This window comes from Malassezia sympodialis, genomic scaffold, assembly GCF_000349305.1.
Source record: "Malassezia sympodialis ATCC 42132 genomic scaffold, msy_sf_3, whole genome shotgun sequence".
In the NCBI taxonomy this organism is placed as follows: Eukaryota; Fungi; Basidiomycota; class Malasseziomycetes; order Malasseziales; family Malasseziaceae; genus Malassezia; species Malassezia sympodialis.
The window spans coordinates 245,438-258,214 of NW_017387801.1; the positions used below are offsets into that span (position 1 = coordinate 245,438).

The following is a 12,777-nucleotide window of genomic DNA, read 5'->3' on the forward strand; positions in this document are numbered from 1 at the left end:
GGCCCTCTGAGTATGAATGGTAAACTCATGATGTCTCTTCGTGAAGAGCCAGCAAATACTCCCCTTCAAGGAAAGCTCAACAGGCTAGCTGAACTAATCGCAAAGTTAGGCACTGCAGCCGGGTTTTTGATGTTCGTCGCATTAATGATTCGGTTCTTCGTCAGGTATGGGCGAGATCCTCACCCGGATAGCAAGAAGTATGGCGAATCTTTCATCAACATATTGATCATTTCGGTTATTGTTATTGTTGTCGCCGTTCCTGAGGGATTGCCGCTTGCTGTAACCTTAGCTCTCGCTTTTGCAACACGGCGAATGTCTAATCAGAATCTGTTGGTGCGGATCTTGGGTTCATGTGAAACTATGGCCAATGCTACATGTATTTGCACAGATAAGACTGGTACACTGACTCAGAATAAAATGAATGTGGTGGCTGGTTGTGTGGGCTCTGATTTGCTGTACCTTGATTCCATCAAGCTTGAAATTGAGAATACACAAATAAATGAAGAAACAGTCGATTTGGGGTCGCTTACAGAGCATCTTTCGCCCGACCTTCGTGACGTCATTACAAAACTTATTTGTATCAATTCTACAGCATTCATTCCAAGTGACACTGACAAAGAAGATCATGTGATTTCTTCCACGATAAAGCGACCTTGGTGGGCACGAATCATTTCTCGTCCCAACAAGTCGTCATCGTTGCTGAATGCAGCAAAAAGCGAATCAGGTTTTATTGGATCTAAAACCGAAACAGCCCTCTTAAACTTGGTTCAGCGCCTCGACTGGGGTGAATACGATCAGATTCGCAATGCCTCGGAAATTATCCAAGTGTTGCCATTCAGTTCCTCGCGAAAGGCAATGGGTGTCGTAACCAAGTTGGACAAAGGTTACAGGTTTTATGTGAAAGGGGCTAGTGAGTTGCTCTTAAGCAAATCCACTTCAGTGGTTCTAAGCGCACAGAGCAAAGAGTTGGGAGGAATTCAGTGCAAGACATTAGATGATGTTACTCGCACAGAGATGGAGAAAATCATAACCCACTATGCATCCCAGTCTCTTCGAACCATTGGACTTTGTTATCGAGATTTCCCTTGCTGGCCTCCTCAAGGTATAGCATTGCAAGACTCTGGTGAGGTTGCGTTTGAAGACCTTGACTCTGATCTTACTATGTTAGGAGTCGCGGCGATTGAAGATCCCCTACGTTATGGCGTGACTGAAGCCGTACGCGCATGTGGTCGTGCCGGTGTCCGTGTAAAAATGTGCACCGGTGATAACATCTTAACAGCAAGTTCCATTGGTAAGCAATGTGGTATATATTCGGCAGGTGGTGTTTCAATTGAAGGACCTGATTTTCGGCAGCTGTCAGAGGCAGATTTGGCAGAGCTGGCCCCCCACCTGCACATTCTCGCGCGATCAAGCCCCGAAGACAAGAAAACCCTGACAGATATGTTAAAGAGTATGGGGGAAACAGTGGCTGTGACAGGTGACGGTACAAATGATGGTCCCGCTCTCAAGTCCGCCAACGTTGGTTTCTCAATGGGTATCGCAGGATCTGAGGTGGCTAAAGAAGCAAGCGATATCATTCTATTGGATGACAACTTCTCTAGCATTGTGAGTGCCATTATGTGGGGGCGCTGTGTCAACGATGCGGTGCGCAAGTTCTTGCAATTTCAAATCACTGTGAATATTGTTGCTGTGGTGGTAACATTCGTTACCTCCATCTCAAATAATGGTGAATCCTCCGTTTTGACTCCTGTACAGTTACTGTGGCTCAATCTGATTATGGATACGTTGGCCGCCTTGGCTTTGGCCACAGACCCAGCAGACCCGAAATCACTGGAGCGCAAGCCTGATCGTGCTTCGATGCCTTTGATTACAACCGAGATGTGGAAGCAGATTTTCATTCAGTCTGCCTATCAAATTATATTGATCTTTGTGTTGTACTATCGTGGTAAGGACATTCTCAATATGCATAATAAAGTTCGTGCGATTGCCAACATGGATAATCTCGACCTAGACACCCTTATTTTCAATGTATTTGTGTGGTGCCAACTATTCAATCAAGTCAATACCCGTCGTTTGGATCGCCACTTGAATATCTTCCATAATATTCACAAGAATATATGGTTTATTCTTATCATGCTCGTTGAGATTGGATGCCAAATATTGATTATTTATGTCGGTGGCGCTACCTTTAGTGTGAAGCGCATTGGCGGTCGTGATTGGGGAATTTCCATTGTAGCCGGGTTGGTCTCCTGGCCTCTTGGCGCACTAGCACGACTAGTACCTACCGAGCCTGTTGAGAGGCTGCTGATCAAGTTAAGGCTTGCGCCTGATCCCAATGCCTTGCCACTATTTTCGCCAAGCCGGACTGAAGCCAGTGACTCGTTGTCGAATTGGAATGAGCCTGCAATTGGTCAGATTGCGAAGCAGATTGGTGCCTTCTCACGTATTCGAGGGGGACGTTTGCGAGCCAGTAATCTTGTTTTAAAGAGCAATGCCAAACTTATGAGAGAGCAGGACATTCATCCTCGAGAAATTATGGCTATGGTCCCTGCCTTCATTGGCACCAGTGTGGGAGGAATGTGGAAAATGGAAATCCAAGAAAAATCACATCAACAGCAACAAATTAAGCGACCAGCTTCTGTCCTCTTTAAAGAAGGAAAGATCCGTTTCCATCCTGACACTCCATCCAATCATCCTTACTTGTTGTCTCTGAAGCAGCAGTGAGAATTACTTCTTTTCACTTGACATCTTTGTAAATAGCGTTCTGTTTGTTGAGTAGTTATCATATATATATATTGAATTCGTGAAAATGTTACTTAGAAGGATTATAACAACAGGTCTGCGGAGTACGAAAATAGCAAAAACATAGTCCAACCCGGAATTGAACCGGGATCTTATCCGAACGGAAGCCGTTGTGAAGGATACGTCATAACCATTAAACTATTGGACTGTTACGATTCCTATGTAAAAATTTGATATATAATCAATTCCTCCCAAAAATATCAGACTAAAAAGTGCCAAAACGTAGTCCAACCCGGAATTGAACCGGGATCTTATCCGAACGGAAGCCGTTGTGAAGGATACGTCATAACCATTAAACTATTGGACTGAACGCTGGCTGAGCCTGTAGTAGTTGCATCTAAGTTCGGGAAAAGGTTGAACATGCCCCACATCGTAGTGTATGTTGACTGGGACGAAACTATCACTACCAAAGATACTCTTTCACTTTTGGCTCCAACGGCTGAGGAAGTGACAATTGGACCTAATTTCGAATACTATCAAAATGAATATTTGAGTGATCATCAACAATTTGCCCAAAATTTTGGAGAGATTAGAACCAAAGAGGACTTGTTGAGGTTTGTGAAAGATGTGAAAATGTCAGAAAGCGAGACGATCTCAAAGATCATAAAAGGAGGGTTATTTTATGGTACAACTCATAAACAGAGATGTGGAAGGCTAAGTTCAGTACAATACCGCGATGGATGGACAAGAATGGCGAAGCGGATTGCCGAAGAAATACAATCTGGTACCATGAAGGCGTATATTGTGAGCGTGAATTGGTCCAAGAAGTTCATTGCAGAGGGATTAAGACGAGCAAGTAACACAGTGCATCTGTTTGGTTTATATGATTCAGGATTTACCGACATCTATTCGAATGAATTGGAAGAGGACGCTGAAACTGGCATCTGCACGGGCCGTATAGTTGGACCTAGTGATGCGGGACTCATTTTAAGTGGTTTTGACAAGCTGGCTTTCTGTCAAAACGTAGCTGCGAAGAATCCAGAAAGTGTGCATGTTTATGTGGGGGATTCTTTGACGGACTGGCCGTGTCTATTGTGGGCAGACGTGGGTATCTTGATGGGAACCAATTCAAGTCTGCTGAAGAAATTACACGCAACAAACTGGCACGAAACTATCTGTCCTATTGTGCAGTGGCTAACATTGGACAAGGATGAAAAAAGGTCAAAGGTCGTACACGCTAATAATTGGAACGACGTACATGATCTGCTACACAAAGTTCAGACTAGTAAATGGGGATCATGAGTTCGTCCAAAGACGTAAAGAACTCAGACAGTGATGGGTTGGATGCGAAGCCTGGATCAAGCATCTGAGCAGAAAAGACAGAGGCCGCGTCCGCCACGGGATCTGTTGCCGCAGTCGTTCCAGTACCCAAATGAAACAGATTGCTCGTATTTTCGTTGTCCATGCCGATGGGCAACGTAGACGAGGGATTTGTCACTGACTTGGATGAAGCATTAGCAGCATCCAACTTTTCTTGGCGCGAGTTGGCAGCGGTCAATAGCAACTCAATCAGCTTTAAGGCCACTTTCTGACACTGAGGCAGTGACTGACGGATCTCTGCAGAACCGGAAAGATAGTCCATAATCAGACCAATATCGCCTCGAAGCTGGTGAGCCACCTGAGACGATCCTTGCGCGGTGTTGGCGAGTTCGAGCAGATGGAGCGACAACACAATAGCAGCCTGGAATAGATGGTGACGGAATGAGGCATGACGTTGAACAGAGGGATGAACATTGTCAATTTGCTGGCGACATGAAATCATGGTGCGCGCGGCATCGACAGCGACGCGTGTAGAGTATGCATACTTTTTGTCACGGTGGCCAAGGCACATAAAGTCACGGTGCAGCATAAGAAGACGATGGTTGACAGCCTCAAAGACGGAAAGACGGTGCATAGCAAGGTAAGGGCGTTGTGCCTGCTCATGGCGAACTTCCGGCAGCTGCTCGAGAGTGGGATCGGGCCTCAGATAGATGGGCAAGGTCGACAAGAGGTTACGGAACTTGGTGTCTAGCTCGAGCACAAGTGTGTAGGAGAGTGTACCGGATTGGACCATAGTAGACCATTCGCGACCCAAATTCGCAATCTGATACAAGTACGGTGTTAAGTTGTTGATAGTGGGGCGGCCATCTTCCTTGAGAGTGGGTAGGATGTGGGATTCGCCATCGGGTAAATCCTCTTCGTCGACATTCAAGGGCGCCATCGTGTTCGCCCTAGAGGGGTCGATCTGTGATACACGGCGAACGACAGTTCCCAGCACCATGTCCTTCACCATAATCCGATACCACAGTCGACGAGCAGCTTCTCGAACCAAGTGTGAGCGATCAGGCAGGCTGGTAGAGGTCGTAGTTGGGCGAACCCAAGCGCCAGGGCGACTAGTGGCGGTCACGGCTGACACGCAGACCAGCTTGCTGTCCGGAGCCTGCTGCCACTGCTGCTCGTCTTCCATAGCGGATCCAAGTTGGTGGTAGCCTTGCTGCTCAGCTAGACGCACCAAGGTGGCCATAGTTACTAGCGGCTCCAGCAGACGCCCGCGAGACGCATGGTAATCCACGCTAAACAAAAGTGCAGCGATATGGTTCCAGTTGGTCTTGTGAACACAGTCATCCGCTGCCAGTAGTGATTGTGCAGTGTCCACCCATGAATCCACATAAGGGTCGACTTGATCGGTAGTGGAGCAGAACCCTTGCTCGACGAAAAAGCGCGAGTCAGTGTACTGCGCCGCGAGTCCCAGCAGGACAAGGAGCAGGGCCAAAAAGGATGCATCCAAGCTGTCTGGTACAGGCGAGTGCATGCGGTTCCAATTAGCAATCTGGGCGCGCTGTGTGGCGAGTTGAGCCTTGACCAAACGCCAACTAATTCCATAGGACACATGCAAGTCGACGGTCTGTAGGATCTTCAAGAGATAATCAGATTGTTGGGTATCAGGAAGGATATCCAGAGCCGCACGAATGCGGACTACAGCATTGTTCATTCCAAAGGCCGCATTGTCAAGAAGAGCATTGACGATACTGTGACGCGGCATGGCTTCCGAGCTCGTGCCGACGGCGGCAGATCGACCAAGAGTCTGCTCATTGCCAGCCAATGTGTTTTGCTGGCTGTGCCGAGCAAACATGGCAAGAGCATCTGCGGCAATATTTTGCTCTGCCTGCATCTGTGCCATCTGTGCATTTTCGCTGGACTGAGAGGGGCGCTGGTGCTGCTCCATCTTGGCGCGCCAAAATGCCAACTCGGCCGCCACAGCTGCGTCTTGGGGGATGGTGGCTGCACTTGGGCGATCGGTATTCACATCACCCAGCGAAAGACCGGTGCCGGCAAGGAGGATGGGGTCGATCTGCGTCTGGCTCGTCGAAGAGGACGGCAGCTCGTGGGATGAGGGCTGGGACGCACTACCCGTGGCTAAGCGCTGCTCAAGGTGGCTGATACGCTCAATCACTGCGCGTGTGTCGTTGTCCAGTGCGAGTTCTGTGCCCTGTGCGCCGGCCCAGTCACTTGCGCTCAGGCCCATGGATGCGTGGGACGCGTCCGGTTTGGAGTACGCCATGGCGGTGGCCGCTGCATTGTGCATGTCAGCGGAGAGTGCCATATCCGAGGACCAGATGCAGCGCTCCGCCGGAATACGGTGCTTCTGGCACTGTCCACAATAGGGCTGCTGTCGGTCGCACTTAACCTTACGCTGCTTGCAAGGAAAACACGTGTTAATTTTACGTCGTTTGGTCGAAGGCGGCTTGGTCTGTGGCTCTGGCGCTGTCATACGATCTCGTGCAGTGGGTAAAACGTTGGAAGAGAGCGCATCCACGGCATGGTAATGCTGGCCAGCGTGTTCGTTCATGCCAAAGGCTTGAGGGGGGGGCACGGGCAGCGTGTGGGAAGGTATGGAGTCGATGGCACTACGCTCCATCGACATAGACTCAGACAGAGAGAGAAAGGAGCCGTTAGTGATGAAACAGGTCTTCTGCCGGCAGCACTAGGACCTGCAGTGATGGTATGTAGGACGCGAGCGCGTCAAGTGGAGGGTAGTCGGCCGATGGTAAACGCGCCTGGGGAGACGCGTCACGGTGGTGGTAGCAAGAGCGGCCGAGAGCAACGGCCGAGACGGTGTGGCGGCCGAGACCGCCGTGACCCGGGCCCGACGGTAAAGCACGTGAGAGGAAAGAAGACTAGGGAACAAAGAGCTACGTAAGCAGGGTCTACGCTCGACGACCGAACCAGCTTGCGAGCCATCCACGTGGGCGCTGCGCTTCCTGCGCACGTTCCTCCTCCTCAGCCAGCGCGTTGGCCGGATCGAACGGCGCATCGTCGTTGCTCATCGGCATATCCACGGGCGCATGGTCCTCGACCTGGGGCTCCATTTCTTCCGCGTCCATAGCTTCGCCAGCCGCCATGTCCGCTGGGCCACGGGCCAACTGAGCCTGGGCCTCCAGCAAGGCGTGCTCCACCAACGCTGCATCGAACGAGACATGGCGCTGTGCATGAAAGTAGAGCGTTTGGCCTGACTTGGATGCACGCATAGACGCAGCAGGGCCATGGTGTCGGGTGATCGCCGAGTAGACGTCCGTGCGCGCTTGTTCTAATCCCTGCGCTCGCTGGGCGAGGGCGTCACTGCCGCCTAAGAGCTGCGGAGGGAAACTCGTGTCCTCATCCTCAGCACCATCGGCAAGCTCCAGCGACTGCTCCGCCTGTCGAATATAGAGATCTCCGCGCTGTAGTAAAATGAGTGCTTCGCCTAGCAGACCATACTGCACAAATGCATGGGCCAGGTATTCCATGAGGGCAGCACAGTAAAAGAATCGCTTAGCCTCCAACAAATTGGATACATCAGGTTCGCCTTCAACCATGACGAGGCCACCAATGGCAAGAAGGCTGCTGTCAATGCCATCCAGGAGCTTGGCAAGGCCAGGCACGAGCCGCAGGCGGCGGCGCTCCGCTTGGCCCTCGGCAGCCCGCAAAGCGCGCTTCGAGCGCAGGACACGACGCTCGCTTGCGAGACGGCGTGTACCGCTGCGGCCCGGGCGCCGCCGGAAGGCCTTGGGCTCAGCGCGCGTGCGCTTTGCGCGCGAACCGGGCTGGGGCCGCTTTTGGCTTGGCGCCGCCGGTCGAGACGGCCGCACGCGCGCCGAATGTGCTTGCTGGAGCGACTGAGCACGCGCTTCGCGCTTGTGCGCGCGCAGCTGTACACCATGCATTAGACGCACGTTCCGCGCAATGCGAACAGAGAGCAGTCGGTAGGTAAGCCACTCATGGGCGCGGCGCAGGTGGACACCGCTTGCCTCGTACCGCGTCGAGTGGGTTTTTGCGAGTGCATGAGAATTTTCGTCCACAAGTGCGCGGGCGGTCGCCTCGGCATCCGCCAGCGCAGACAAAACACGGTCGAATGGGTCCCATTCTGCATTGTTTGTGCGCGCGACACGCGCACGCCCTGTACCGCCGCGTCGCTTGGCATTGCGTTCAGCATGTGTGAGGCGTGTGCGTTGCGACTTGGTCCGCTCACTTGGCGCCGAGAAGGTCGGAGCCTGCACAAAGCGGGCCAGCACGGCCTCCTCAGCCCGCACGCGTGTAACGACGTCATATAGCTCCACTGTATGCACGGGAATCGTTTGAGAGCGCCAATGAAGCTCGAGGGGTTTCGGTGGGGCGGCCTGGTGGGAGCTGCGCAGCTGCTGGATCGTCTCAGCAAAACCAGGCAGCACCTCTTCGCACACGGCGGGTGTCGCTGTTCGCTCGGCGGCCGCATAAGGATCGTCGGTCTCGTTCATAGAGTAGGCAGCGAAGCGGATCTGCGCGTCCAGTGTGTCGAGGAAGCTGCTCGCCAGTGCCTCGTCACGACTCGTAGGACTGCTCTCGGCAATGTTTGTCAGCAACTGGCGAGTGACGGCCGCCACCCTAAGCGTCTCCTCGGAGCGTCCCTGGATGAAATGCAGTGCACCACGCACAAGGCCGACGTAGGCAAGCGTTTGTGCGCGTCCGGGCAGCGTCACTGCCGGCAAGGCTTCGACAAGCTCGCGGAGCTCCTCGGCGTACTGCACGGCGCGACGCGCTCGGCTGAGACTGTGACGGCGATGCACGGAGCGATTTTCGTCCGTATGCTGCGACCAGATCTCCTCCGCAGATGCCCAGCTGTGCTCCGCCTCGAACAACAAGAGCTCCAGGGGACGCGTGTCGCGCACCTCATCCAGTGCGATCTCTCGGCGTACGAACTGATGGCCGCGCCCCTTGTTTGCAGCACTCTGCATCTCCGGCGTCATATTCATGCGGCGCTTGCTGCGGCGCTGGCCCTTGGTCGCTTTGCCGGCCTTGCCCTGCTCAGCGGCGTGCGTTAGATGCAGCGCGGAACGCACGCGCTGCGTCTTGGTTGCGCAATACCGGCGGTAGCGTGACCAGTCTTGCTGACGCATGCCATGTTCGTTGCGTGCCTCGACAATCAGCTGCAGAAGCGGGAACTCGAGCGCGCCAGTAGCCAGCGGCTGGCGCCCCTCTACGGCCACGTCCATGGTCGAAGAAGCACAGGATGTTCTTCGATTCGGCCGAGCACCCAGTATCTGTGCGCACCTCGAGCGGAACAGGCGGCGCGCCTTATGGGCTCGTCGATGTCTGCGTCGTCTGCCTCAGAGGCGCTGTTGAAACCGAGTGATACCGTGTCAAAAGAAGCAATCCAGTCTCCTGTATTCACGCGTTTGCGTGGAAAGCGGGTCATTCTGGCGAGCGGCAGCGCGAGACGGAGAGATCTCCTGGCTCAGATCGGTCTGCACCCGGAGGTTGTGCCCAGCACATTCCAGGAAGACTTGTCTAAGGACGATTTCGTAGGGGAAGCTATTTACGAATACCCAGTGGAGACCGCGACCCATAAAGCCAAGGAGGTGTATGAGCGCCTCGTCCGCACCGAGCCGCACCACCCGCCGGACCTCGTTATCGGCGCCGACACAGTAGTTGTGTTCGAGCAGCAGGTGCTAGAGAAACCTGTGGACAAGATGGACAATTTGCGCATTCTAGCAGATCTCAGTGGTCACTCGTGCACAGTCATTACTGGAGTGGCACTCGTGCATCCGATCTTGCAGGCACCCGGCTATCAGATTCGCACCGTCTGCGAAAAAACGAAAGTGCACTTTGCGGACATGCCGGCGGACGTGTTGAAGGCCTATGTGGACTGTGGCGAGGGCCTCGACCGCGCCGGTGGCTTTGCGATCCAGGGTCGCGGCGCCCTGCTGATCCGCGGGATTGAAGGAGACTTTCACAACGTCGTTGGCTTTCCCGTGTTTAGTGTGTTCGAACTGCTACACAAACTGGTGGAAAATGAGGAACTCGACCTAGAGGGTCTCGGTATGTAGCAGACCATCGGGTATGTCGAATCTATCTATGCAAAGATGCACCGATGCCGAGGTAGTCATCTGGCAACGACGATGCATCCGCCGGTGCGGCGGCACCATCGCTGCCCGAGGTGGGCCCCACGACCGCCCCTTGTCCATGACTCACGCTCGACGCCGCGGCCATGTACAAGTCGCCACCAGTGAATTCGGTGTGGGCGCGCTTGACGCGCTGACCCCGAGCGGTCGTTCCGGCACTCGAGGAGCTGTCGAGGGAGCCTGTGCCCGTAGATGAGACCGCCCACTTGTCTAACTCACGACCCTCCTTGAGGAAACCGCGCTCCGTCTCCGAGAGACCCATATCAGCCCCCAGGCTGCGAGCCTCTAGATTGGCGTAGCGCATACGAAGCTCACGCTCGGCTTGGATGGCATGATAAGAAGCGATTGTACGACGATATGCATCAGACAGAGACACACCACCGACCTCGCGCGTCTTGAGTGTGCACTGGATGACACTGCTGTTAGCATGACACACATACTCTTCCACGGTGGGGTTCATGCGGCTCCATGCCGAAAGCTCTGGCCAGGTGCCCGCGGGAATCTCGGGTACCGGGCTGTTCTCCAGCGTATAGTCCATCTCGACCAGCGTTTGAGGACGCGTGGCCTCCCAAGGGTGGTCGCGGAAAAATTGGCGGCGGATGCGGTCGGCCTCGTATACGATCGGCTGCGGACGCAGTGGCGGCATCTGTGAGCGAATTTTTTTACGTGAGTTCAGCTTTGATCGGCCCCCAATGGCTGCAGCCCGCTCGTGCGGCTGGCGCAACGTGGAGCCCTGTAGCGAGCGCGGCAGATCTTCGTCGGGACGCTGCCGTGTGTGGTGCGGCGGCGGAACCAGCGGTGGGTGACGCAGCGTTGCTTCGTACCAGGCTGGAGGCGCTTTCATATAGCCGCCCTGCAGCAGGCGGCCGACGGTCTGAGTCACCTGGTTCGGAATCCGGCGCGGCATGCTTTTCCAGAGGCGTCGCAGATGGAGCGAAGAAGGTCGTGCAATGTCCTTACATAATCGAGACGCCACGGCCGAGGAAGGCTAGACTCGGGTCACTACGAGAGCAGGCGGGTCTGCATACAGCGTTAGCTCACCAACACGACAGGGAAACGTACCAGGATATTGGCAGGAGTCTTGCTCAGGCGTGTGTAAATGTCCTGGATGTCAGACTCGGACACATCGCTAATGTCCGCCAGTAGATAGGCAATCTCCTTCAGCGAGTCAGTGCTCTGTTTGTCGACATTGTGCCGGCCAATGATTTCGTTGACAGCAAGCAGGGCACCTGGTTGGTTGTGATGCACGTAGCAAATACGTATCGAGCGGGTCTCCTGCTCAGTGATGGGCCGAATGTTAACCTCTGGGAAATTCACGGCACCAACGCTGCCGCCAAAGTTGATGTAACGGCACAGTGCATTGCCCACTTCAATACCAATGAGGCGCTGTGCTTCTTCCGTACTGCCACCAATGTGGGGTGTCATGATTACATTGCTTTGTTTTTGTAGTTCCGACGCCCATGCATTCAGATCGTTGTTGAATGCGTTCTCACCATTTTTGGCCGGCTCCTTCGGGTACACATCAATCGCACAGCCTGCGAGATGCTTAGACTTGAGCGACTCGACCAACGCAGGAATGTCCACTACCGTACCACGAGCATTGTTAATTAGGTACGAGCCTGGCTTCATCTGCGCGAGCTCCTTTGCGCCAATCATGCCGCGCGTCTCAGGTAGCTCAGGTACATGGAGACTCACAAAGTCCGCCACGCTCAACAACTCCTCCAGCGATTCAGCCTGTCGCGCACTGCCCAGCGGCATCAGCGGCAGTACATCATGGTAGATAACGTGCATGCCCATTGCCTCCGCGAGCACTGACAGCTGGGAGCCAATGTGGCCGTAACCCACAATGCCCAACAGCTTGCCACGCAGCTCGTAGCAGCCCTTGGATACCTTGTTCCACGTTCCGTTGCGCATCTCTATCGAGCGATCAGCAAGCTGACGGGCCAAGCAAACAAGCTCGCCGATCACAAGTTCGGCCACAGAGCGCGAGTTGGCAAAGGGCGAGTTGAACACGGCAATACCACGCTTAGTAGCCGCCTCCAGATCCACCTGGTTCGTACCAATGCAGAAACAGCCGACCACGAGGAGCTGGTGTGCCGCATCAAACACGCGCTTTGTCAGGCGCGTCTTGGAACGAATGCCGATCGCATGGTAGTCTCCGATCTTGTTCACAAGCTCCTCCTCTGACCAGGCACCGGTGAAAAAGTCCACCTCGAACCCTTGCTCGCGAAGCATTTTAACGGCTCCCTGGCTCACATTTTCAAGAAGAAGAATTCTGATACTGTCCATGTTAAAAGGCTGCAGAATACGGGGCGCATTCGCGCCGCCTGGGATCGACACGGACCGGGCACGGCCGTGCGCAGCCTGCGAAGGCGACTGTCCCTCAACCACTGGAATCTCTTGGGCAAGAGGCTCACTTGCCTGTTGCATCGCCAACAGCGAAGCAAATGGAGACTCCCCCTGCATGGAGGGCGATGACGGCATCGCTCGCGTGAAGGCCTGGTTCGTCATGGCGGATGGCTGCAGCCGTGCTCGACACCTTCCATCGTCCCCATGACTCGGATCGTTGTGTCACGTG

General features: G+C 54.2%; 5 protein-coding genes across 5 annotated transcripts; 1 reads left to right on the forward strand and 4 right to left on the reverse strand.

Annotated features, from left to right (window-relative positions):
* Positions 1–4,024: 4,024 nt before the first annotated feature.
* On the reverse strand, positions 4,025–6,700 carry MSY001_0699 (uncharacterized protein; the record flags this gene model as incomplete). The annotated part of the gene is made up of 1 exon (XM_018885776.1): positions 4,025–6,700. One exon carries the CDS (start codon positions 6,698–6,700, stop codon positions 4,025–4,027), a length of 2,676 nt encoding a protein of 891 aa, XP_018739315.1.
* A 289-nt stretch (positions 6,701–6,989) lies between these two features.
* On the reverse strand, positions 6,990–9,290 carry MSY001_0700 (uncharacterized protein; the record flags this gene model as incomplete). Its single annotated transcript, XM_018885777.1, has 1 exon — positions 6,990–9,290. The coding sequence occupies one exon, from the start codon at positions 9,288–9,290 to the stop codon at positions 6,990–6,992; it is 2,301 nt and encodes a 766-aa protein (XP_018739316.1).
* A 96-nt stretch (positions 9,291–9,386) lies between these two features.
* On the forward strand, positions 9,387–10,124 carry MSY001_0701 (uncharacterized protein; the record flags this gene model as incomplete). The annotated part of the gene is made up of 1 exon (XM_018885778.1): positions 9,387–10,124. One exon carries the CDS (start codon positions 9,387–9,389, stop codon positions 10,122–10,124), a length of 738 nt encoding a protein of 245 aa, XP_018739317.1.
* Positions 10,125–10,146: 22 nt separating this feature from the next.
* On the reverse strand, positions 10,147–10,737 carry MSY001_0702 (uncharacterized protein; the record flags this gene model as incomplete). The annotated part of the gene is made up of 2 exons (XM_018885779.1): positions 10,147–10,618; positions 10,640–10,737. 2 exons carry the CDS (start codon positions 10,735–10,737, stop codon positions 10,147–10,149), a joined length of 570 nt encoding a protein of 189 aa, XP_018739318.1.
* Positions 10,738–11,201: 464 nt separating this feature from the next.
* On the reverse strand, positions 11,202–12,710 carry MSY001_0703 (uncharacterized protein; the record flags this gene model as incomplete). Its single annotated transcript, XM_018885780.1, has 2 exons — positions 11,202–11,219; positions 11,262–12,710. 2 exons carry the CDS (start codon positions 12,708–12,710, stop codon positions 11,202–11,204), a joined length of 1,467 nt encoding a protein of 488 aa, XP_018739319.1.
* Between the last annotated feature and the right edge of the window lie 67 nt (positions 12,711–12,777).